The 27464-nt window shown below is 41.6% G+C and overlaps 1 protein-coding gene and 1 long non-coding RNA gene across 51 annotated transcripts in view; one reads left to right on the top strand and one right to left on the bottom strand.

The window, feature by feature from the left end:
- Window positions 1-25902, top strand: part of RIMS1 (regulating synaptic membrane exocytosis 1) — a 231932-nt gene extending 206030 nt beyond the window's left edge. For all 50 annotated transcript variants that reach the window (XM_082218205.1, XM_082218188.1, XM_082218186.1 and 47 more), the window contains 5 exons: window positions 15801-15942; window positions 16516-16628; window positions 19643-19744; window positions 22488-22627; window positions 23552-25902. In XM_082218205.1, coding sequence (XP_082074331.1) covers window positions 15801-15942; window positions 16516-16628; window positions 19643-19744; window positions 22488-22627; window positions 23552-23770 — 716 coding nt within the window. In that variant the 3' untranslated portion in view covers window positions 23771-25902. The remainder of the gene's footprint in view (window positions 1-15800; window positions 15943-16515; window positions 16629-19642; window positions 19745-22487; window positions 22628-23551) is intronic.
- LOC309529957 lies at window positions 1027-26790 on the bottom strand. Its single transcript, XR_014218553.1, has 2 exons — window positions 26718-26790; window positions 1027-1113 (listed from the first exon to the last, which is right to left on the bottom strand). It is a non-coding gene; the product is annotated as an uncharacterized lncRNA (long non-coding RNA).
- Window positions 26791-27464: the final 674 nt, after the last annotated feature.

Genomic DNA, 27464 nt, shown 5'->3' with positions numbered 1-27464 from the left:
CATTCCCTCACCATGCTAAGCTGGCATACGAAGAATAAAGACATAGTGCTGTTTTAACCTGCACACTTATGTGTATAAGAATGCATGTTCAACCAAAGTTTTAAACTATATACAGTATCATTTTATAATTATTATAATAATAGAGGTTGTAGTGTGCATAAAAAAATCTATTGTATGATACTGGAAACAAGATAATATGTGTCAAGAAAATTTATGCATCTTTAACTGATTTTGGTACACGTTTCAGTTTATCGTTGCATTAATAACAATGAAAAACTGCAGTGGTACACATGTTTGGAAGCAAGTTCTGTTGAAACCCACTGGGCTCGCCTGTAAGTGAGTTGGAAATAAGACAGGCAAATGAGCTAAGCACCATCCAGTTTTCCTTCTAAGAAGTCATACTGTTAGCTTTATTATAAATAATGTGTTTGTGCTATTTCCTATGGAAAGATCATTTATCCAGGTAATGTTTCATATAGTTTCTCCAGTGAAATAAGAGACCGATTCCCAGTGAAAAGCTGTACAACTCTTATTTTGCCCTTTGTACATAATGAGGTATTGGTGTGTGTGTGTGTGTGTGTGTGTGTGTGTGTGTGTGTGTGTGTGTGTGTGTGTTTGCAGCCCTGAAGTGATTTCAGAGGGAAGGTTCCTTTCCAGTACAGCTTTAGACTAGATTGACTGTTTTCTTGGATCTTCGTGTCTGGGGGCGGGGGGGGGGGGCGAATTCTCATCACAAAACAGAATCTTAGTACAAAGTGATAACAGTTCCCTTCCACTCAAGGGGAGAAATAAACTGTTTCCTTCAGAGACTATATCTGGAAGACAGCACTAAACACAAACTTGTGAAGCTTGTTCGGGAACAGCAAGCAGATCGTAGCATCATTTAGTGCAACGCTGCTGAGCATTTGAGGACAAGATCCTACAAATGGCAGAAGTGCTTTTAAATTCTGTGCAGGGCTTTCCAATGGCAGATCCCAAACACAGGTGCAATTCTGTTGGTGGGTCTCTCTGTGTTGTTTTTTCAAAAAAAAGAAGAAATCGTGGATACAGTTTGCTGTTGGTATTATAAGGCTGGAGAACTATCCCTGGAGATCACCGTTTCAACCCAGTTTCCTATGGTTTATGTAAAAGAAAGAAAAAAAGGAGAACTCATAAAACAGGAACCAGAAACGAGTAACTTTGTGCTTACAGAGCCTTACCACATTGTTCGGATTTTTCTGCCCTTGCCCAGTCTATATTTGAGCCACCTAAAGTAATAGATTTATGAATTGCCTCTGCAAGTCAGCCCTATTTCAGAATTCTTCTTGAGGAAGAGATTGCTTCTCTCGTACATGTGGTTTTCTTACCTTCCAACCAATGAATTTAGAATGTGACATGGAAGCTTTCAATACAGTGTTTGATTTGAATGTAATTCATGTGTATATTCTGTGGGCTTAGGAATTTGCAGCTACTGAAGATGTAGCATGCCAAGTCACTCAGGGGTTTTAGATTGGTGAATTAATATTAAATAATGGGGCCAGTCCTGTTTTATTCTAATACCACTCAGATAATACTAGAAGGAATTTGAAAATAATTAGCTTTTTTCAGTTACCTGGATGTCACGGAATGCTTGTAATCCTTTTAACAGGACTAATTATGTGACCAGGGATTATTTAGAGCAAAAGATTAGGGGATTTTAAGGATTTACTTCAGTAACTGAAAGGACTTGATCTAAAACACATCTCAAGTATATTTATGAATCCCTGTAACATTAATTGGATTTTGCTACAAGTAAGGTTGCAGTCCTGTATGTTGCTGTGGAATTGCTTAAATCCTATTTACTTCAATGGGATTTAAACAGACTGTCTGCAGGGTTTTAAAGATTCTGTCTCAAGCTGTATTTTTGAAGGTTTCTTCTATTCCAAATTATTTTAAACTCGGTTTGCATTTTTGCATACATGTTGAAAGAACAGACCGTCTTTTCTGCATGCGTGGAAACCCCCTTCTTGTTATAAATAACTGACAGAGTTTGAGTGCTAACTGCAATTTAAAATACTGCTGCCTTGACTCTCTCTCAGAAAATATAGGCATCTGGCATGAATAGTTATTAATCCAGAAGAAGAATGGGGCACTCAGTCCACTGAAGCAAGTCTTCTACTGGCATTCCCAGACCATATTGCCTTTCTTTGCTCAGGACAGTAAGTGTGAGAAGTGGCTTGCATGCACCCAAAAGGACTTCTCATATTTCTTTTCCCCAACAGCGGCTCCTCACACTTCATTCAATGAATTTGATAAACACTGTCCTGAGTTTTGGGATTGGCATATGCAAGCAGCTGCTACTTAAAGAATGGGACTTGGGGGTTCCCAAAGTATGCACATGAATGCTGAATTCTTTGTATCCTGGCCAATGTCTGGATCTTCAGATGTTATCAAACTGATGAGTTGACTTTCCTGAGACCACAAGTACAACAATTCCAAAATACAACCCTTGAATGTAATCAAATCCAACATATAAGCACAGGGGGCCCCACTGATTTCTCTTGGAACTCCTGACACTCATTTGGACTCTTCTTTTTCACCACATAAGACTTGGAAACATGCTACCCAGGTGTAGTCAGTGCTGGAAGCTGCTTACGAATACCTTTCTCAGTCAACTATTCTTTGAAAAGGAAGGAATGCTGGTTTCAGGCTGGTATTTTTAGAGTGACAGCTAGGATCTTGGGAATTACATAAAGTGTGCATGCATGAGGAAGTAAACCCATATGCTGTTAAAAACATTCCTAAAAGATCATTGCAGGTGTCTGTTGGTTGCAAAGACTAGACATTGCGATGTGGAGCAATTTCCCCCCCCCTTATGCCTATTTAATGCAGGAGTCTAGAAATATTTATAGGTAGAGACAGGGAGCAGAGGAAAAATTAATAACACTGAACAAGGAGGGAGCTGGATAACTGGCAGTGTTTTTGAGTGGGGGATAAATTTGGTTATTTTGACTTCAATCAATAACTTGGCTATGACCCCTCAGGCCCTAATGCAAGTATGCTGTTTATGTGAAGCAGCAGCATTAAATAATGGAATTTATTGCAACAGGTTCACAAATAAATTACGTCAGGTGAGCCTTACATTTTCAGGCTGCAACTCAGTTGCTTTGGGGCACAGGGCCAGTGCTGTGTTGAAATGTGCCCGTTCTTGGTGTAATGGCACACATATGGTACAATTTTAACAACTTGCCAATTTTTAAAATACTGTATAATGTTTTTTTGTGTGTGTGTGTTCATGTGTACGTACATGGATTTATGGTGCGGGAAGAGGGTAAGGCAGAAAAAGCAAACAGCTTATCCTTAGCCCTCTGTATTCTCCCCTTCTCTGCCACTCCCCTTGCCCTCCAGTGGGTTCCTTGTCTTTGGTTGGAAAACCATTCTGGAGGTAGCGTGCTTTACTTTTGGGGGACTGCAAGTAACTTGTACTTTTTGAGGACCGTCAGCCAGGTACAAGTTGTTGATGAAGCACCTTCAGGTGGATGAGTGACTCTTAATGAGAAAGCACACCCCAATCTCAGCATGCCAGGCAGATCTGTCCAGGAGGGAAGGGACCTAAGGGCAGGGTTCTCAGGTGTAGTTGTATTGGCAGTTGGGTGGTGTTCATGTGGTAGGAAACCCATCCTCTTGGTTCTTTCATCCTTCCTGTATCGGAGTAGCATGGGGACGTGCCACAGCTAGGAAGCTCCCACAGGCCAAAGTAAGTCTTATCCCAGCAAACATATGGTGAGAGAGGAGGGGACTTTGGTCCTGCTGCAGTCTTCAGGTTTCTCCTGAAAATGTTTCCCTCTACCCTTGGCCACTTTCTTCCTGCTAGGTTCACTTCTGGTTTCAGAGTCTGGCTGGGGAGAAAACATTGAAAACTGCTCAGGGGAACATTTGAAGGGAGAAACACACTACCTCCCATTGGCCAGTGCCTCCCCTCCCAGCTCCTGCTACGGCATTAAAAGGAAAGAAAAAACAGGGATGGGGCCCAGTATTTCTGACATCCCTCTTGTCCCTGAATTAATCCAAGCATATGAGGCTGAAATGCACAACAGGCCCCTAAAAACGTTCTTTGTATTGTGCATTCCTAGTGATTTGTGCTAGCCGCTAGGGTGCTGGGTGCAGCATGCATCCTGCAGCCGGGGGTGGGGCGAGCCGCTCATGGGGGCGGGGGGCGCTGCGTACAGCCTCTCCGCTGCCTCCCCCTCAGCTGTAGGGTGGCTGAGGGAGAGGCGGAGGGCAGGTAGCCTGCAGGCACTCAAGTCACCACATCACTTCCAAGTCACCACATCACTTCCAAGACAGATGCGTGGCTCAGGCACACTACAGGCCCCATGGTAAGTGCCCAGCCCTGCGGTGTGGTGCCCAGTGCCAGCCGTGTTTCATTACGTTTCTTGACTGAACTAAAAAGTTACGTGAGCCCAATTTTTTAAAAAAAACCTCATATTTTTGTCATTTTGTCATCCCCCTCCCTCAGTGATGACACCCGGGGTGGCCCGCACCCCTCTTCCTCCACCACTGCATCAGTGTATGGGGGCAGTGACACGTGATTCTGCTTCCAATACTGCTTTCACCTCTAAATGTTTCAGAGCAGTCCTACTGCTTTGAGTCCAATGGATGCCGCTCTTAACTTCCTGCAATAGTTCGGTAGCCTTTTATATTACAAATGTTTTAGATTGTTTTTTTGTCCCGGTTTTGCTACGTGCTATAGTGCAGTAGTGTTCCTCCAGATGGCAATAGTGCAAGGGCAGTGGGGAAAACATTGCAGAGCAACTGATAAAGCAGAATGATGTGTGGATAATGCATTGTAAATCCACCGCTAATGTGCTATTATTATTATTGTGTCAATGATACGTTGCAGAACACACCCACAAAAAAACTCCCAGTTTGGACGAGTGCAAAGCCTTTTAGAGAAAGGATGGTTTCCATATGTACGCATTAGCCAAACAAATGGAAATACCTTTAAATCCTGCTCATCGCAATGGAGAAAAGTTAAGCACCTGTTTTGTTTTGTTTTGTTTTGTTTTGTTTTGTTTTGTTTTGTTTTGTTTTAAGTGCTTAGCTTTGCCTGAACCATGTGCTCTCTCTCTGTTTTCTCCCAGCCTTGCTATTTTTTACTTGTGGAGCAGCTGGGGTTATGTAACATCCATAAAACGACACTTGGTCTAAAGAGGTTACCGAGAGCAAGAGCCACTTGGGACTGCAAAGCCATAAGCAGCCCTCCAGGGTTAGCATCATTATGCAATTCTCTTGGGCTGCGGGAGGAGGCGGAGGCTGAGAGGCACTTTAAAAATAGCACTGCAAGACTCTACTCCATTGCGTTTTCAGTCAACTGCTACAGAAAAAAAAATTCCTCTAAAAGATCACATGTATTCCCCACTGCCCAATGAACGCTCTCTTATTTAATTCCTCTGGAGCACCATCCCGTTATACTTGTTTCAGAAATAGGATGGGTAGAGATTACTGTTTACTGTGGCTCCCGTGGGCTCCCACTGCTGGTTTTCGAATCGGTGGTCACGTGACATTACCGGTGTTCAAGAGGTAGTTTCTCGTTGAATACTGCAGTTTCATTTATTTCACCCCAAGCCAGCTTTGATAAATAATCAGCATACTGCTAGTAGAGGTGGTTCTGTGCCTTGCTCCCATTCTGTGGGGAGGGGGCAATTTAAGGTGCTGGCTGCCACCTTTAAATCCCTGAGTGGTTTGGAATGAGGCATCCTGAAAGACTGCCTTCTCCCTTACGTACCTACTCAAGACCCTGCTTTGAGTGCAACCACTGAATGAAGTCAAGCGGGTGGACAACCTCCAAGGAGAGGCAGCCTTTTCGGTAGTGGCACCTCATTTATGGAATAGTACTCCCAGGGAGGCTTGCCTGGTGTCAGTTTCAGTAGTAGGTGAGAACCTTTCTGGTGACTCGAACCCTTTAAATAGGAAATCTTGGCCTCCATTTTTTTAAAATAAAAAAATGGTATAGAGTTTGTTGTATTTATGTAGTCTACACACACACACACACACACACACACACACACACACACACTTTTAATTTTAAATTTTGTATTTCAGGTTTTATATTTTAAAAAAATTATCATAAACCACCCAGAGAACTTTTATCTTAGGTGGTGGCATACAGATGCCACCTATATAGAATATGAATATATAAAATGGATATAAGCATATATAGAATGCAGTAAATATTATGAGTGTAACAAATAAACATAGAAATAAAAAAATAAATAGAGATATGAGAACTGTGACTTCATGGAGCTGTAGTGATGGCTTCCACTTTGTAAAACAATGCCAAGTGAAGCTGGTCTGGCTATGTGGATTTTCAGAAAGCATTTCTAATTGGCTAATGATGTTGGGAATTATATAGGGAGAATATTTTAAAGCCTGACCTCTCACCACTTTCTACCAACACCGGCACTTAGAAAAGGGCCTCTGATCTTTATGCATGGGCAAGTCTTTGTGGTGCTTTCAGGTGTTCAAGTCTCAAGCCATTTGGGGCTTTAAAGGTAAGCAACAGCACTTTGAATTGTGCTTTGAAATGGACTGTGAAGCAATTTCAAGGCAGGCAAGATGTTTTTCCTAGGGACTTTCCCAGCTAGCTGTAGCCCAGCATCTGATAATCTAGATTAGCAGTAGTTTCCGGTATACTTTGAAAGGCAGCCACTCACATAATTCAGAGGTAGTAATTAATCTGGAGGGTACCAGGGCATGGAAAATTGGTTCCCTCAATTTCTAACGAGGAAGGCTAACCTTGGATGTACTAGCCTTGGATAGTGGAATAAGCTTCACGCCTCAGAGGCTACTTGGGCCAGTGAGAAATTAGCACTCCCAGGTTGTGAACCTGATCCTTTAACAAGGAGTGCAATACTATCCAGAACAGCTGGAACACCACTGTCTCAGTCAGACAATTAATCTTCTGTCAGGATTCATCTTTAGACACCAATTTGGCACTTGCATGGAGGGTAGTTATCCTGTTCTCATTCTTCCCAAAGCTTTCTGCAGACAGGATGACTATCAAGGTTTTTGTCAAGTTGGGGCAAAATATTTCATCCCCAATCCTCAAATGACTCTTCCCACCCCCCTTTTAAGTTAGAACTACAATTACCTGCTAAAAGAAACAAGCATCCCGAATTGTAGCCTGAAATTGAATGGTAATACATTTCAAAATATTGGATATTATGAATTATTACATGGATATTATTGTGAAAATGCAGAATTGGAAGCGAAAGGCACAATGAAATTTCAGCTGGTCAGCTCCCAGCACTGAGTGAACTTGGGGAAATAGCTGTCATCTGATATATGGCCTATTGTTAGGTCAAGAGTTCCAGTAAAACTGAACTTTCCACCTGGATGTAAGATAAGATATCCATGACTGCTTTTAGAGCACAGGATTATATGCAGATGCTTGATACAATTAGACCATTGGCCCATCATTATTGTGTAAACTGACAGGAATCAACTCTTTAGGGCTTCAGGGGGTTATGTTTTCCAGAACTACCTGGAGATGCCAGGGCTTGAGACCTTTAACGCTGATGCTGCCCATCAGGGTGAGTGGCAGCTACCAGTGGCTTAGAGGCCACTTTCACATGGAATAATTGAGATGATCAGCAGCAGAAAGTCAAATGGGTAGAGGAGACCATGTACTCATTTTTAATCTGCACATCACTCATATCTGTCCTGGAGCTATTCGATAGTGAACGTTTTCACAGTCTTGGGAATAGTGTGCTAAAGGTAATGTTTGCTGCTTTTCTTGACTCTATGGATGAAAAAAATATATTTAAAAAATGATGGGCAATGAATCCTGAGACCAAAGTCTTAATGAAAAAGTATAGGGGTGTGTGTGTGTGTGTGTGTGTGTGTGTGTGTGTAAAGACCTGTGTCTTTACGCAGGATCATTCCATCCTGACAGTTCTTCATGCCAAGTGTTCTTTTCTGTTTAAGCAAAAGACTGTGCAGGAAGTCCAGACATTATTTACCACTCAGTTGCTTAAACAAAAGCTCATGTTTTAATTCCTGCTGAGGGCTTCATAATATAGCTAGGATTTAACTTTGCTTATGCCTAAGAGGTAAGTCTGTATTCATTCATTTTGCTTTGGAATATTTCAAAAGTTATGTTATATACAACCCTGCCGCTTCTCAAACGTACAGTAAGTGAAAACAGGATTGGTGTGCTGTGTTGATCTCAAGCCACAGACATTGTAAACTAACGGAGTTAGTAAAGTCATCGAATCTTGTGACAGGGGATCAGCTAAACTAAAATAGATCAAAGTTAGAATCACATTGAAAGGTATGATAACCGATGAAACTAATTTTTGGATGGCTGATACATGTAGATGGCGATTGTATATGTTGCATTTCCTGCTTTGCAAAAAATGAATGCAAGTTTTTCAGAGGCATTAAAACAATACTTAGGCTATAACTGCATCTCTGTTTCATTGGTTTCTTCTCCCCACTTGATGTCATTATTCTTTACCATGTATGTGAAGAAACCTTGAGTGAAGCATACGGTACAGTTTCTTTGTAAGCATGTCTTTAGTCTATGTTCCAAATTTTGAACTGCTCTTTCCCAAAAAATTGAAACATGCCTTTCTGGGCAACCAATAATACCACTGCATCTTTGTGCAAGAGTGTACTTTCAGTAGTCCTTTGTTTTTGACCCCCTTCATACATCAGTATGGTAAAGGAGAAGAGTTACTATTGAGATACCATAGATTTACTGCAGGGGGCGGGGAGTGTGTAGTGTATGGCCTTTTGACGTATATAAAGCAGCAGGATATAAGCTATTTCAATTTAGTTTACTTATTGCTTTCTCTAACAAAAAAGCCATGCATTGATTTATTTCTATGCCGTTCTAGTACCATAGTTCCCTATAATACTCACTGGCAACTATAGCTGGCGCATTTCCAATTTCATAACATTAAAATGTGCTAGTTTCGTTCTGGAAATTATCTGGGAAAAGGCATCGTAACAGTTCATAGCCAGACAGTCTTTACATCGCTGCACAAAAGTCACTCTCTCTTTAGCTTTCCTTCTGTTCCCTTTTCTCTTAAGGAGAGAGAGAGAGAGAGAGAGAGAGAGAGAATGAGAATGCCTGCAGAATATTTACACCTCTCTTTTACAACAGCTTAGGGGTGCCCTCTTAATTACCTCTGTCTAAATTGACCAGATATATTTTTCAAGCCCTCAGAACAGCGAAATGCTTCCTGTTGTTCCATAGCCACATTCACAGAGGTCCACAGGGACTACTCCATAGAGTTAGGCAGAGTGAAGAATCCTGCTATATTTTGCTTCAAAGAAAAATGTGAGGGATGGCATCAGTTAACCCCTCTTTCCTGCCCATAACCTCTGTTCAGGCAGACAGAGTGGGTGGGTGTTCAGACATTCCCGTATGTTTTCCTCTTCCATTACAGCTGCTACAAAATGGAGAATTGGGCTACCAATTCATAAAGTTCCATTTATTTACATTTCTCTACAGATCACACTATTTGGCGCCTACACCTTCCCTCCTGAAACATCTCTGTTGCATTTCTCTGCTGCTCACCCCCACTTCTCCAGGTCTTGCTCATTTCCATACCACACACCTGTCCGCATTCCTCTTCCACACCGTGTTATTTTGCCTCCCACTTAAGGAGGACTGCAGTTCAAAAGGATTGCAGTAATGAAAAGGCGCCTTTCACATTTCCAGTCCCCTCGTGTGTTGAAAAATAAGGACGATGCCTTAGAAAACAAATGTGTCATGGCAGTCTGATGGGGATGAAACTGTTAAAAAAAGGGGGTTCACTGGGACCTTAAAACGGGGCCAACTGTAGTAGAGTTAGAAGCAGTTGTGGCCTATGAGGTGCAGTGGAAAGCAGGGAATAACCACCAGATGAACTTGCAAGCCAGTGTGGTGTAGTGGTTAAGAGCGGTGGACTCATAATCTGGGGAACCGGGTTCGTGTCTCCGCTCCTCCACATGCAGCTGCTGGGTGACCTTGGGCTAGTCACACTTCTCTGAAGTCTCTCAGCCCCACTCACCTCACAGAGTGTTTATTGTGGGGGAGGAAGGGAAAGGAGAATGTTAGCTGCTTTGAGACTCCTTCGGGTAGTGATAAAGCAGGATATCAAATCCAAACTCTTCTTCTTCTTCTTCTTCTTCAAGAGGAAGAAGAGAGCATGTTGGAAGCAACCATGTAAGGGGACGACTCACAAAGCACAGTGCAGTTAATGCTGCTAGGTAGGAGAACCAGGAGTCATTCTCTCCACACTGTCAAGAACTGAAACAGTTTTTGAAGCTTAATTTACCTGGGCTCATTGGAGGCCAATGAACACACAAGATGGCTTTTTTGTTGCAGCAAACCTAACAATGCAATTCCATTCATGTTTGCTCTGGAAAAAAGACCAGTTAACTGCAGATTGTAGCCTAAGGGAGGAAACCTAACCCAGCTGTAAAGATGGCTGTGTACCTTAATAACATAAGAACAACCCTGGTAGACAAGTCAAAGGTCCATCTAGCCCGGCATCCTGTTCTCACAGTGATCAACTCAGTGTCCATGGAAACAAGAGGGGCCTGAGTGCAGCAGCAGCAAACTTGCCACTTGTGAGTCCAAGCAACTGGTATTTACTAGCATTGGCAGTGGGGTAGAATATCTACACCAGCAGAGATGGAGGTATGCTAGTGAGGTGGTGCTTAACCCATCAGAAAAGCCTCGGTATACCAGTAGAAAGCATAGATGTACCACCAGTGGCTCAGAGGGAAACAGGGTGTGTGGGGGCAGGTATGGATGATGCCAAACCTAAAGCCTCTTCACTTCCCCAACACACCCGCAGAAACAGAACAGCTCTGTGCCAGCCTTGGGACTGGTGTATTTAACTCCTTCCTACTGAAGTAAATGGAAGGGAAGAAGAAAAGACTGAACTCCACACTTCCCACCTCATCTACAGATGCACAGCAGGGCAATGGATGTTCTGCAGGCAGATCTGCAAGCTACACACACACGCGCGGCATTTTAAGTTTTGTGTTCTGTGTGTATTGATGGAATTGATCTGCAATGTGTGTTTGAATATACAAATGTAGCAAGGACTTGGGTATCTCTCTCAAAGTATGTTTTTAATGTGAAGACGAAATTGTTACGCAGCTCAAGGTTCTGAAAACTTCCTATGAAATGCTCACATTCCGCGCTGAATTAGCCACAGCCTGATCATAGGCAATTTCACTCTTGTTTTTAGTTGTAAATGTTCAGTAGATTGAAGAGCGTAACATATGTCATTCTAAGTGGTATAATATTCAGTATATCATTTTGAAAATTAGGTGAACAATGTGTATCTTTGTATATGAAATAGCAACATGCAATATGTAAAAAAGAAAACATTTTCAGCTTCTTTTAAAAAAATCTGCTTTATGAATCAACCTTCAGAATCATGATGGCAACTTTTTGTTCTACAATTACAGTGGTGCCTCGCAAGACGAAATTAATTCGTTCCGCGAGTTTTTTCATCTAGCGAATTTTTCGTCTTGCGAAGCACGATGTCGGGAAAGTTTTGGAAAAGCTTCAAAAATCACCAAAGTCTTCAAAAACCTCAAAAAAGGCTACCACACCGCGTTCTATGAGTTGCTCCTCGAAGTCAAGTCGCAACTATATTAACGGTGTTAAGAAAAAGGAAACAAACTTTCAAGACGTTTTCGTCTTGTGAAGCAAGCCCATAGGGAAATTCGTCTTGCGAAGCAGCTCAAAAAATGCAAAACCCTTTCGTCTAGCGAGTTTTTCGTCTTGCGAGGCATTCGTCTTGCGGGGCACCACTGTACTGGTCATTTGTTTCACAGTGTTTTTATTATGCTTTATATAAGTATTGACCCACAAATACTGGCATCTGTTTCACTTTGAAATTACTTTAAAACAAACATTTTGGGAACCGAGCGATTATCACTATGCTTGACTTTTTAAAAGGTGGTGTTTCACTCGGAGGTTGGTTTCTACATCAGTTTGCACTGTTCAAGAGAGTACTATTCAGTTTGTCTTGCATGATAATTTTTCTACTAAAAGGCGTGATTGTATAGCCAAAAATGCTTACACAACCCTATTGTGAAACTTAATATATATGTGGACCACCAACCTATACATATTGCAGCGGGGTGATTTTAATTTAGACAGAAAGGTCTCTGCTTTTTGCAATACTTCCTGAACATACGCAAATGGCACCATTCATCTGAAATCATCTCTTATGCAACTGTTAATTGTAACTTGTCTAATATCTGAGTACCATGAAAAATTGCCATGGGAGAATGTGCATGGGAGCCATTTCATCCTTTTCTTTTAGAGATGCATACTTTTCTAATTTCTTCTTCAATGTGTCTTCCATGTTCATAGCTTTTACTAGCATCCATGAAAGTTCTTTGGCATCAGTGATCCTCATTGTTTATTAAAGGGACCTAACCCTTAATTAAGACTCAATGGCGAGTCCCAATTCTGGTGACCCACTGGTAGGACCTGACTGGCTGCGCAGTGTGTGTATGCATGCTGATCCCAGGAATATTTTTAAGATGCCGGGGCAGAGGCGGGAGCTCAAGATGCCCGGGACACGATTAGTGTTCCTGCTTTCCAGGTGTGTTTTTACATTTGCTAATTTAATAGTCATATCATAATGTAACAACTTTCACATTCACAATTATCACAAAAAAAGATTATCACAATTATTCATAGATTTGATTGTTTTTAAGAAGTAGTAGTAATTGATCAGAGTAAAAAATATATTATACTTCTAGAATATTGATCAGTCTTGACAACTGTGCCACTTTAGAACATCAAAAGAACCCACCTGGATCAGAACAAAAGCCTATCTAGCCCAGCATCCTGTTCTCACTGTGGCTAACCAGATGCCAATGGAAAGGAAGCAGAATCAGATTGCACTGGCACTCTCCCCTCCTGTGATTCTTAGTGTTTTTGGCCTGATCATCCATGTATGTGTGTCAGCCTTTCCCCCATCTATGCCATTGTGTGTGTACACTGAAATAATTCATAGGCGGATTATTCATTTGATAGCCCATACAATCCAGTGATTAACCATTTACAGGGAACTGAAGGGCTTAGGTTTATTCAAATGAAATAATGCTGCTTCAAAAAACTAGAATAACATTGTGAACATCATGTAGTTTGTTGGTAAAATACTGGTAAAATTAGAGGCTTAGGAGAAAAATTTTGTTTAGCCATAATCTCATTTAAGTTCTGAATTCTACATACATAGATGGATTATATCTGCAAATTATATCTATCATCTATCTATCATCTCTCTCTCTCTCTCTCTCTCTCTCTCTCTGTGTGTGTGTGTGTGTGTGTGTGTATAAAATTTATGGATATAGTTGTAGTTTCTTTTAGACTCTTGTATTTACAATTTTACTGGCATATGGAAGTACTGAGATTAAAAGCACATCTCAAGTTGCTTTCAGCTCTTTGAAGCAGTTATAGCATTTCACAACAATAATATGGTCACCACAAAGACATTGGGGCACAGCATTGCATTCATAGAAACAGTGGATTGTGATGTGCTGGGTAATGTTTTTGTATAGAGATATGAGAAGATAATGAGACAGGCATTAGAGTGCTGGAAACAGAACTGAATAAACATCTGCAAACATTATTAGGATTTACTTCAGCACCTGTTGGATTGGGGTAGGTTGGCCCTCAATTAAAGCAAGGATATCTGTTTTTATTGTTTAGATTCCATAAATGAATGTACAAGATGTCAAATATGTGGCCAGTAAAAAAGGTATACTTGTCTTCAAGTCATATGGAAAATTGTGATGGTATGATTCATAACCCTTTACAAGTATATAATTTGCCCAAAGTATTTGGGGACTGCCTAGGTAAAAAGCTAAGATACAGGCTTTCTGGAGGTCAAGCAAGAGGTGATATGACATTGCTACAACAATCAACCATTTCCTGCTGGTGTTGCCCTTTTAAAATGACCACCAGAGACCCAAATATCTTGAAGGCTTGCAATTCCTTCCTTCGCTGAAGAACACCTACAGACTATGCCATCTGCCATGTTATATGGCAGATTTAAATGGGTTCCTGTATCCCAAAAAACTCTGTAATCTGAATCAAACAGAGAATATAATTATGTTCTGAAGCATTCCTTGTTTGACAGGCTAAGGAGAAAACTCTTGCTTAAATCACCGACCTGTTCTAACCCAGAGATTATGTGCTTCTTACTGGAAGACCCCTACCCTTTTTGTGACTTACAGAACAGCCTTGTTTGCTTTAAGGAAACTAGGAGAAACAAATGAAGTATCAGGGTAGATGGGGGCTTCTTGACATAATAACTGTTTTTTTTTATTTCTGTTAGTATTTTATTGTACTTGTAAAATAATTATTTTGTTTAGAATTTTTAAGATCAGCAAATTATATATAATAAATGGCATTCTAACTTTAGTAACAGGGATTTTATCTTAAAACTGTCAAGGTCAATAGCAAGTACTGATGGAGGAATATTTGCAGCCAGAGTTCATGAAGAGGATTAACCTATACTTAGCAGATGCTTTACAACAAATTGTGACAAACCTGCCATACAGCTAGATTTGTAACTTGACACATTAAAGTTCTGTTTGAAAGCCGATGGAACCCAAATGAACAGAGTGAATATTTGCTGCAGGTATACATGAAATTACATCTACATTGCCAGCGACATGCTCAGATGGGGAGACATTTTATCACGTATTCTGGAATACCCTTTTCACATGCCTGTCATCAAAAGAAAAAAAAATGATTTGCAAAAAAAAAAAAAGAATAATCTATTTACCTGTTGTTATCCCTTCATTTGTGGAAATGCATATTAAGCACATATGTTTTCTGGTGTTTATATTTGCTTTTTGTTGTTAAGTTTTCAACTGAAAGAAGAAAAACACCTGTTTAGGTGTTCAGCTAACCTGTGACCTCGTCTTGTGTTCTGCTGCTGATCAGATTCAAGGGAATCATTACCAGTTCAGAGGAAGATCTCGTTCCCTTCTCCCATGCTGAGACGGCAACACCCATCACCAAAAACCCATGCAGGGCATAACCCTTACTGGGAGTGGGGAACAGACAGAGAGCGATGCAGAGCAGGCAGGTGGATGTATGCTGGATGCTGAACATCACCTGTGCCTGCTGCCTTGAAGTGGACTCCAGTGGAGGCTCCTCCTTCATGTAGCAATGATTCGTGGTAGAATATGATAGCCTACCAGCAAGCTTGCCACTGAGCAACATAGATACCAGCTGGGGGTGGGGATAGAATATGAATGTTTAGGAACATTGATGAAATTAATTTCAGCCAATCGTTTTCAAGCTTTCTATCTTCTAGAAATATTACGTGCATCATGGTTTCCACTATAGCTTATGCAACTCCTGTGCATTGCCAAAATTCCCGGGTATGTATCATATTATTCATGCGGGGCACTGACTGCCTGTTGGGCATCACAGTTGTACCACAAAATAGAGAGGGTATCTTTTACCATACACCACACCGTGGTCATGCTTTTTAGGTCAAGATTAGTACTGGTGGGCAAGCAATTTTTTAAGGGAAGCTTGCTGACCACTACTGAACTGAGGGATTGAGGGATCTCAGATAAACTTCCAAGGAGCCCCAGAGTTCAGTGGGACACAGATTGAAAAGGTCTAGGTTATTGACTTAAATAAGTTATATTCAATTCAGTGGAACTTGTTCCCAGGTAAGTGCATAGAATTTCAGCTTCAGTCCAGCCACAGTGATGTGAATGATCACAACATTTTGCTACTTCCAACTTGTTACTACTGCTGCTACTACTGTTGTCCTGTTTTCTTTTAGAGACGGGCAGCAAGAAGCTAAAAAGCACGATACAGAGAAGCACAGAAACTGGTATGGCAGCAGAAATGAGAAGCCGTATGGTCCGGCAGCCAAGTCGGGAATCGACTGACGGCAGCATCAACAGTTACAGCTCAGAAGGAAAGTAAGTGGATGCTTGCTGTAACCAGGGCCATTCCTGCCACCCATTGGGCAAACATCTTTGCTGGCGGCAGGTCTCCGCTAGAGGGTACCAAATGGTCAGTCATTGAGCAGGCCTTCTACTGTTGAGGCTGCAACCAAGAGGTTGAGGCAGGGATAGGCAAGTTGTTGAAAAGGTAATGGGGGAGGGGAGAGGAAAGGAAAGTAGAGTTAGCAGCAGTAATGCTCAGATAGATCAGAAGGGAACAAAATGGTGGCAACACTTATTTATTTCTAGTAAGAGACTGTCCATTTTTTATAGTTGTGTAGACCCAGAATACACTGCATCCAGCTAAACATTTTAGCTTCAGCTGGAAAGGAATGTGCTGGTACTCCTTGCCGCTAAGTTCTGTACCAATATCATGACTTTCTTCTGAGGAACTGATAAAATTAATAAGTTCAAGGTTCAAGAATATTGCATGTGTGTGATTTTGTTTCTCATTTAATTTGTCAGTTACATATTCTTCTGGGATGTGTGTTTGGTAAAGCAGGACTGTGTCAAAATAGTAAGTCACAAAAATCTGTTGTTTTTCCACAGCCTAATATTTCCTGGAGTCCGACTGGGTGCTGACAGTCAATTCAGTGATTTCCTTGATGGACTTGGACCTGCGCAGCTAGTAGGTCGACAAACTTTAGCCACTCCTGCCATGGGTAAGATCAGCTTTGTTTTTTGTTCATAAGAATATACACCACTTAGCGAGCTCTTTGATTAAATGGTTTATAAATCTTTCTGAATAAATAAAAATAAGGTGCAAACACACACCAGTTTAAGGTGGATTCAGTACATACCAAGTGCGCATAATTTCACAACATCCACATGGAATCATAGAATTGTAGAGTTGGAAGGGAGCCCATCCACCCTGACCACTGGCCATACTAGCACGGACTAATGAGAAAGATAAAATAACAAAGATACTGTTAAGGGGAAAGAGTTTGCATGTAAATATTTTTATTACATCCAAATCTAGTGAAACAGTTTAAAAACCTGTCCCAGTTTCACCTCTTCATTATCTGCTAAATGACTGCCATCATACTGTGAGGGAACAATGATACCTATTTCCTAAAGAATACCAAACATTGCAGATGTTCTGGGTATTAGCATTTGAGAGACCTGGGATAGGCTGACTTTACCTCAGTATGTTACTGTGTGCTTTGTCATCTGCATTAAGCATAGTGGGTTATATTCTTGAGGTTTTGACCCTGGAATACCACCTAATTACATAGAAGGGAACACATCAATACTTTATTGATGAGCCAGTGTGGTGTAGTGGTTAAGAGCGGTAGACTCATAATCTGGTGAACCGGGTTTGATTCCCCGCTCCTCCACATGCAGCTGCTGGGTGACCTTGGGCTAGTCACACTTCTTTGAAGTCTCTCAGCCCCACTCACCTCACAGAGTGTTTGTTGTGGGGGAGGAAGGGAAAGGAGATTGTTAGCCGCTTTGAGACGCCTTTGGGTAGTGATAAAGCGGGATATCAAATCCAAACTCTTCAAACTCTTCTTTATTCAAACTGATACTGCTGTTTTGAGTTCCTTTTATCACTCTGTCACAGACTGCTTGTCCAACTTGTTCAGCCATTCTAGGTTTCACTTTCTCCTTCATTTCTTTTTATATCTAATCCATTTCAAACATTTTTATTTCATCCTTCAGCAAGTTTTCAAGCTGATGAACGCAAAAAACATTTTTTCCCCTTCTTCTTAACATGGCTTGGATCCAGAGTTGCACTTCCACAAACAGAAGGGCCTTTGAGCCTGTGATTTTTGGTAATAAAAGGTGGAAATTTTGCCAGTTCCCTCTTTCCACCATCCCCCAGAACCTCTCATGCAGAGGATCCTCCAGCCGCCCAGAGGAGATTTTTAGGGAACACAAGGGGCTCCTTTCTTAGAGAGTGCAGAGAGAAAGGGAAATTGGCAAAAATTACCTTCCCTCCTTACCCATTTCCATCAGCCGAACGCCACTCAAGGAATCTCTGGGTCCACCCCTTTCACCTTAAAATTGTGATTAAGCAGGGAAACAGAAATAAACCGACTTACATACAGGAATAAAACGTCTCTCAGCCCCACTCACCTCACAGAGTGTTTGTTGTGGGGGAGGAAGGGAAAGGAGAATGTTAGCCACTTTGAGACTCCTTTGGGTAGTGATAAAGCAGGATATCAAATCCAAACTCCTCCTCCTCCTCCTCCTCCTCCTCCTCTAATTCCAACATCCACTAAAAGAGAATAAAATGGTGCTCACCTGGTGCTTAAAGCCCATCAAAGTAGGTGTCAGCCAGTGTCCCAGGCAGAGTATTCTACAATGAGAATATCACCACTGAAAAGTCCCCATCTCTAGCAATCCCCTGCTTTTCATTCAAATGTAGGGCCACCCAGAGCAGGGGCTCCCTCTGACGGGAGTCTTACTAAATAGACTACCTCATGTGAGTTCTTTTAAAACTCAGCAGGTCTCTCTCATTCATTCATTCAGATAGATATATAATCATACCTTGATTTTTGAACAGTTCTCGAACGCCACAAATCCAGAAGTGACAGTTCAGGTTTGCGAACTATTTTTGGAAGCCGAATGTCCGAAGGGGCTTCCACGACTTCTGATTGGCTGCAGGAGCTTCCTGCAGCCAAGCAGAAGCCACACTTTGGTTTCCAAATGTTTTGGAAGTCAAACGGACTTCCGGAATGGATTTCAATCTACTTCCAAGGTACGACTGTACTCCAATCAAAATAATAATAGATATACTCTGATCAACCAGCTAAATAAAGTGTGTTATATAAGTCTATTTGTCTGCTTATAACTTCTTATAAACCAAATATAAGATTACATATGAGATCACATTTAACCTACTGATTTTCAGCCAATGCTTAGGCAGGGAAACAAATCAAGGGACTTCCTTGGGTGATGTCTTATTTCCACCCATTGATGCCTTTATTCACTGAAGTTTCTAACCTAGAAAACCAACACAGACATTTCCCCCTTTAAAGAGAAACATTTTAGAAGGCTTCTATTATACCTGAGATACATCTGAGATATTACCTCTTATCTAGATGGGAAAGGTCTATACAGTAGTACCCTCTGCTGATGCCTGGTAAGCACCAAAGACTGGATCTGAAGAAATACCATGTGTACTATTTTATGGGATGTGGTTGCAGAATCATTCCTATGAACTGATTTTACCTATTTTTTCCCGAAGCAGGGTATTAATAGGAGAGGATAAAAAAAAAAAATTCAGCTGATACTGTAGATGTTTTAACTAGCCAGCACAAGACCTGGGAAAACTGCACTACTAGGGGATGGGGGGCAGTGTTACCCAAGGCACTTAAATATAACAATCCAGAGAGAAAATCCTTGTTTCCTAAACAAAACAGTATGTAACTTGAGCAGCAAGAAACAGAGGGTTGTTGTTTTTTTATCCTAAATGGTGTCCCACACATCATCCACTGGTGTTATTCCACTGGGTTATTTAGTTTAAAATGCAATGGGGGGGGGAATCTAAAATGAAGCATTATCAATAAACTGGTAAATTATAGGAAGACCAGGATGAAAATTTTAATATAGGAACAAACAGTGAAAATTCAGGAGGGAGCGTAAGGCTTATTTACCCTTCTGTGAGTCATTAGAAGATTGTTGTTTTGCTAGTTAATAAGACACTCTCACACACCTGATTCTCTTTTAGGTGATATTCAGATTGGAATGGTGGATAAGAAAGGCCAGTTGGAAGTAGAAGTTATTAGAGCCCGAGGCCTGATACAAAAGCCTGGTTCTAAATCTACCCCAGGTAAGAAATGTTGTACATGGCGATGGACAAGAGATGTGAAAGTGTGCAGTAATTTGGCTTGTTCAGATGATGTAAGGGTTTTCATAGCCTGGAATACATGTACTTTTATCCTTGTGTTATATTTCCTCGTCAGCCACAGGCATTTCTTGAAAAGTAAAAGCAGCTACCATATGGCACAGATACCTTGTGCTGCTGCAGGTCTCACCTTACGTTCTGGGAAGCAAGAGCCAAACTGGGATGGGTAGATAGGCTTAAGGGTTCAAATCTGTTGTTTAGATATCACAAATGGGTTGTTGGCAAAATAATAATAATATTAATAATAATAATAATAATTAATAAATTTATTAGTCTCACCACAGAGAGGGTAAATCTGGATTCAGTGGAGGGAAATTTGGTCTGGCATTTAGATGCCAGTGACGTCATGTGGATACTGCAAAAAACCTGCATACATGAGCACTAATCCCATAATAAACAACCATCTGGGAGTAAGCCCAGCTTGCCCCAGAGTACACGTGGCTGGGAAAGGTCTGGTGAATCCTGTATAACCAGCTCCCTAAAAAAAGTTCCATGTGGCATATATTTGTGACATCCAAGAAAAAAATGGAGGCAGCGACAACAAGGACTTTATGGGAATTATGCTACTGATACCCAGTTCTATTTCTCTATGACATCTAATTAAGAAAGGGCCCCTCACCAAGACCTGGACTTGGTGAGGGGCCACAAACTGACTCTGTATCTTAGCAAGATGGAGACACTGTGGGTGGCAGCTCCCAAGTCCAGATGGTCCATTGCCTGCTTTGGATGGGGTTGTCCTCCCCCTGAAAGAGCAGGTTCATAGTCTAGTGCAGAGCTTTCCAAACTGTGTGTTGCGAGACGTTAGTGTGTTGGCGTGTCACACAAACGCTCCCCGCTCTCCTCCCAGGCTGGAAAGGGGTTAGTTTAACCTCTGGTTTACTAGTAAAATTGAATTCCTGTGTCACGTTATGATGCATGTCTAAAACATGTGTCACCAACATGAAAAGTTTGGAAAGCTGTGGTCTAGTGGGTGGCCCTCTTGTCACTTAGGGGCCTTCTACCAGCTTCGACTGCTGTGACCTGAATAGCCTGGCCACTGCCGTCTATGCACTCATAACCTTCAGATTTAATTGGTACAATACGTTCTATGTGGGACTGCCCTTGAGGTTGACCAGGAAGTTTCAGCGAATGCAAAATGCAGTAGCTGAACTGCTCACTGTGGCAGAATATTGCCATCACCACTGCTGAAAGAATTACTCTGGCTGCGTATTAGCTACGCAGGGTAAATTCAGGGTGCCGGTACTGGTTTATAAAGTTGTCTACTGCTTGGGGCCTGAATACCTACAAGAGTATTTCCTTCCTTATATGACCAGCTTTTCAGGAGAGGGCACCCCACAGATACCAACATTTCAGGAGGTGCATTCCATACAATGCCAGAATCAGGCCTTTAGCGTACCCTTTGGAATTCCTTCCCATTGCATACCAAACAGGCACCATCTTGCTTGTCTTTTGGGCTCCTGTTGTAGACATTCCACTTTCAACAAACCTTCTATTTGCAGGTTTTCATCCCGGGGCGGAGGAAGGGGGGGTGCGGTGGGTGTGGTCCGCCCTGGGTGTCACTACTGAGGGGGGTGACAGAATGCTGGGTGGCACTCACCGTGGGGCCTGCAGTGCACCCGAGCCACACGTCTCTCCTGGGAGAGATGCAATGGCCTGGGCACTTGCAGGCTCTGCACTGCTCAAACGGTCCGCCCGCTGCCTCCCCCCCCCCCAGCTGTAGGGTGGCTGAGTGGGAGGAGGCAGGCAGACTCCTGAGGCCCCACAGTGCACCCCGCACCTATGGGCAGCTCACCCTGCCCCTGAGCGCACCACCCCAGGAGCCCGAGCGGCTTCCTCTGCCACTGTTTCCTCTAGTTGGTATCTGTATTACGGTAGATTTGGAATTTCCAGTTGGTATCTGTATTAGATTTGAAATCAATTTTACACATGACATTTTAAAACTCTTATGTATGCAATTGGTTGTGTTTTGTTTTGTTTTTAAGTGATTTTAGGTTTTTAAGCCTTTGAAACTGAAAGCAGGAGCAGATTTCAAAGAATTCACATTGCATTGTGACTACAGTAAAGTCTTTGGACTCTGCATCACTAAGAGGTTTGCAGGACTAAAAGAAAACAAACAAGGAAAGAGTTTCTTAGTTGGTGCAGCGGTACTTTAGATAAGTCAATAAGATGTAATTTTCCTAGCTTGGAGCACAAAAACTCTAACAGAACCACTGGGATAATGAAAACTACTATTTTCAGCCACCTCTCTGGGGAAAACATTTCATTTTTCAGCTCAGTTCTTCTGTGCTAATGCAATAAACGCCCATATGAAGACCTTCACCTACATATTCCTTCTTCTATAAATAGTTGCAATTTTTTATTGTGGTGTTGTTGTTTTAAGTACTGCGCATTTCAAACAAATAAGGAATGGGAAACCTCTACCAAGACAGTTTCTGTGGTCATTCCTGGGTTATGGCTCAGGGAAGGGTTCCTGTGCATTTATAAATCAGAAAAAGAAGGGGGGAAATGGCTTTCTGCTCCCCCCAAAAAGATGTCCCTCTCTTCATTTCCCTCACCCTTCTGTTTGCTATTAAAAGAAAAACCAGTAATGTTTCTTTCAGGGTTTCTTTCTTTATGTTTTTCTTATTCGTTTAAATGATTAAAAACCAATATTACTTGTACTTCATAGCTCCATATGTCAAAGTTTATCTGTTGGAAAATGGGGCTTGTGTAGCCAAGAAGAAGACAAGGATTGCAAGGAAAACCCTTGATCCTTTATACCAACAGACACTGGTTTTTGAGGAAAGTCCACATGGCAAAGTCCTTCAGGTCAGTAATTATTTCAGCTCATTTCAGCCTCCGATTAACATTCATAGTATGAAAGCAACTGAAATTCAAATGCTCTGACATAGCCAGGATTTTGTTCAATTTACCACCTCTTGCAATAATATTACCAATTAACTCCTGTTTCCCCTCTGAAAAATATACCCTTTTCCACAAGTGTTTTCATGAGAATATTGTTACAGCTACTGAAAGGCCATCCTTTGTTATGTTAATACCCTGAGATGATCAGCTGAAGTTTCATTAGTGACATGAGATTTTTCTCTTGAATGCTACCAATCTCTCTCCAGCTTTTGGAATGTGAAACCCATTGGAACTTGGGGGCACACCTCCAGCTAAGGAGAGCAGAAACAAAGAGGCAAACGCTGTGGTGCCAGTGTGGTGTAGTGGTTAAGAGCAGTGGACTCATAATCTGGTGAACTGGGTTCAATTCCCTGCTCCTCCACATGCAGCTGCTGGGTGACCTTGGGCTACTCACACTTCTCTGAAGTCTCTCAGCCTCCCTCACTTCACAGTTTGTTTGTTGTGGGGGAGGAAGGGAAAAGTGATTTTTAGCTGTTTTGAGACTCTTTAGGGTAGTGATAAAGTGGGATATCAAATCCAAGCTCTTCTTCTATTATGAGTTGGCTGAAGCTGTGGCATCGCTGGAGGTTTGTTTGGGGACGAGATGCAGGATTAGCAATGATGCCTTCAGTTTAAAGGAGTGCAGTTGCTCTTACTGTGGACTACCTGTATATGTGTAAATACAGAAACCATCACAGTGATAATGTGAGTCCCTAGTGCTCACCAATCCCAAGTGAAACCGAACGTGGTAGTGCTGCTCCTGGAACATCTCACTACCTGGAACTGGAGAGAATGCAACAAGTGCATTTATTTGGGTGTATTGATTTTGTTTGTTGTCCTTACTTGCAGGTGATAGTCTGGGGAGACTACGGCCGAATGGATCACAAATGTTTCATGGGAGTAGCACAGATCCTGCTGGAAGAACTTGATTTGTCCAGTGTGGTAATAGGCTGGTATAAATTATTTCCACCTTCCTCTTTGGTGGACCCAACGTTGACTCCTCTGACTCGCAGGGCTTCCCAGTCGTCTCTGGAAAGCTCAACTGGGCCTCCCTGCATTCGATCTTAGTGGACGCAACAGCAGGTGCTCTCCAACAAAGTCATTATCGCCCAGGATCACCAATGGGGGGAAACAAAGCTATTTACAACAATGAGGAGCATTTATTTATTTTTTGAAAAGAGACAATCATCACTTCAGTTTTGCCTGTTGTAGTTTATCCAAAAAAAATATGTCTGTTTGTTATGAGGTTGGCTTCAATTTACTGAACAAATCAATGTACGAAAATACAGTCGATCCATCTAGCAAAATGTCCCTGAGGTTTATGATAATTATAATGAAGAGGGACCTTTAAGACTGAACTGGAACCGCTCGTTCTCTCCACAATTCCCATCCCCATCCCCACCCCCACCCCGAAACCACAAACAGTGTTAACTCCTTGCTCTCTTTCTGTATATGTTATTTCCACTTGGTTTTGCTGTGTTATTTATCCTGCCAGTTTTGTAAAGTCTTCATGATGCTAACAGAGACCCTTCCTTTCTTTTTCTAAACCAAACCAAAAAGGGCTGAAGCACATCTCTGTAAGCATCTCTAAAAGTGTTCACCTTCCAGAGTTATTGTACGATGCCAACAAAAACCCCACTATCCTTTCATTCTGGTTGTCCACCATCTTAACACGTGTGGAGAACCAGAGTAAAACCAACCAACTTTTAGTTCAGTTTTGCTTTATTAATGTTATTGTTACTAAAGACTTTATCATAATTTTTCATTGTGAGGGGTGGTGGGGAAGTGAATATATTTGCATTATACATCATGGTTTTTGTATGTTTCATTAATACTTTGCATGAAGGAAATTTGCATCTGCAACTATTGCTGAAGACTTGATTAAAAAAAAGCAGCTGTGCTTTTTTCATTTTGACATTGACAATTATGTTTGTAAAGCGGTCGTCTTACTGGACCCAATGAGGAAAGTCTTTCCGTTCTAGTGTGTAACTTCCCAAACGTCGACCAGGAATTGAGTTGAGCATCTGACACTTTTCAGCTGTATCCAGGCTTCTCTGATACATGTGTCACTTTTGATACACTTGTCTGCCCTGGTTAGAGCATGGTCTGAGTTGTTAGTTTTCCCACTGGAAATTCCAGTTGAGATACTCTGCACTTAACTAATGTTTTTATTGAATTTAAGTTTACATTTCTTTGAGACTGATGCAAGCACAATGCTTGACTTTTTTAAACAAAGATATCTTACTTTTGGGGGTTTGCAGGGGGGGAGGTACAGTTAAAAAACAACAACGTTCACTTGGGTTTTATCTTGGTCTTGAAACCCCCCACCTTGTGTTTTTTTCTGTAAAATGTGCTAAAAAGCTGCAGGATGTGCAGGTGCATTGAGAAGTTCTCTCCTTTTATGGGCCATTGATTTTGTGATCTCACAAAATAGAGCAGCATGATTTGGAACTGTTCAAAGCTGCATGCACGTTTTTTTGGGTTTTTTGTAATAAAAAGAAAAGAAAAACAGAAAAAAAGGAAAAGAAAAAAGAGAGAGAAAAAAAAAGAAACAATCAAAAAGAGATTATTTAATAATGTATGTTAGTTCCACATAGGCCAGGTTGTGTGTTGCATGTACTTGTACAGTTTGCTCGTAATTACTCTAATGAAGTAACCAAGAAATCTAAGCCATCCATTTTTTCTTATAGACATTTTGCAGGTTTTAGCCAGGCTGCCTGTCAGTCTGGTGCTAAATGTCTATAGATGGACTTTATTTTTTACCCTATGGAAAACGTGACGTAGTACGGACCAAATTCCTTCTAATAAATATTTTGGTGTAGATTCCTACTGTGGGGCTGTAACACATGTAGAAACTGTGTACACAATTAGGTTTTCCTTCATAGACATAACTGCCTGCACCAAGTGAACTATTTATTATGATGATGATTATTTAAACATTGCCAGAACTATTCTGCCCATGTTTCCATGGAGCATAGATTGGTTACTGCTCGACCTGCTGAGCAGGAAGAACTGAAGCACTGGTGCACTACTAGATTCTGTTCTGTCTTTTAGTGGCCAAATAAATAAACAAACTTAATTATAATTCGGTAGTACCTTTCTAGTTTGACCACTTGTCTTAACATTCCCCTGTGCTTTTAAAATGAACTTCCAACTCATGTTATGTAGACATGTTTAATAAAATTTCCTTTACATGTTCAGTGTAGTAGCTGTTTTGTGTTCAGTTATGTGTGAAAGTTGCCTGTGCTGAAGGGGGGATGGCCTGTGCCCTACTTCACAAGCGACCGTTCTGTGCTAAAATAAAGAACCGTGAGAAGGGTGGGGTCTTGAAATTGCTTATCAGCATTCAGCACTTGGACAGCAGAATGAGCAGGCACGCAGCTCACTGAGTCACAGTTGTCTCCACAGTGTTTAAATTATAAATTTGCATAGTCTATTAATGTAAATTAGCACACACAAATTTAAATGTGTTCTCTTTCTTGGTAACTAGGGCTGCCATACGTCCAGAATTTCCAGGGCATATCTGGGATTCGTCAGTCAGAAATAGCGTCGGAATTTCCAAAAATCGATAGAAATGTCTGGGGAAACCCAGGCGTAGGGCAACCCATGTCAGAAGTGTTGATTTTTCTGGGTGAATTTCCTAAAAAAAAAGCTCAACTTTTGTGTCCAGATTTTCACTTTTTGAAACTCTATTGGTAATGCATTTCCTCTTGGGGGTATAGGAGTCACCCTATGTAGAACTGAATCCCATATCCAACATTTCTCCAGTGAAAATAGGGGCATCCTATTATTATTATTATTATTATTATTATTATTATTATTATTATTATCATCATCAACAACAACAACAACAACAACAACAACAACCTCATCATCATTGATACCACACCTATCTGACTGAGTTGCCCCAGCCACTCTAGGCGGCTTCCAACATATATAAAACTTAGTAAAACATTTTTTAAAGCTTCCCTATACAGAGCTGCATGCAGATATCATGTAAAGATTGTATACTTACTTATCTCCTTAGCTCAGGGGGTCGCATAACTCCATACCCTTCAACACTTCTCCGATGAAAATCGAGGTGTCCTAAGGAAAAGAAACATTCTGATATCAAATAAGGAACAGGGAGAGCTTCTGAAAATCCGGGACTGTCCCTGGAAAAGAGAGACACTTGGAGGGTCTGGAATCTTGATACACAAAGTTGTGCATCCATGGCCATATCAAGCCTTGCTCCTGCCCACATACCCAGCCTGGGACTCCATTCCAAGGGAGAAGAGTGCAGAAGAGTGAGGTGGTGCCTCAAGACCCATATGCTAGCCAAGCCACCTGTGCAAGATGACCATACCACAAGGCTTCCTGCAGATATAATACATAGGAAACGAGGCTTCCACACATTGCAGTCTTTGTATCTATAGGCAAAGTAGTTCCATTAGCTCAAGGCTGCACAATAGAACTGTCCCTCCCTGTCCTCTTCCCCCCGTAATCTGTTCTGGGAGTTCACCCAACCACCTAGAACAAATTTCGGGAGGGTGTGGGGGTGCACAGGAAGTATAAAGGAAAGGGCAGCTCCTTTGTGCAAATGAAAATCCTTACACTGTCAGAAGTACTTGGCGAATTCCCCATGCCACCTTTTTTCTGACTGTGTCCTCTCTCTCTGTCTGCCCTTCCCCCCAAGTGTTTGCCACTCCTCTCCCACTCGCATAATGAGGAGAGGCTCACAGACTGCTTGCTGAGATTTCTCTGCAATTGCAAGACATTAGCA

The sequence above is a fragment of the Podarcis vaucheri genome (assembly GCF_965113315.1).
Source record: "Podarcis vaucheri genome assembly, chromosome: 3".
NCBI lineage: Eukaryota > Metazoa > Chordata > Lepidosauria > Squamata > Lacertidae > Podarcis > Podarcis vaucheri.
The sequence above is the reverse complement of the archived record's forward strand: the minus strand, read 5'-3'. Positions and strand labels throughout refer to the sequence as shown.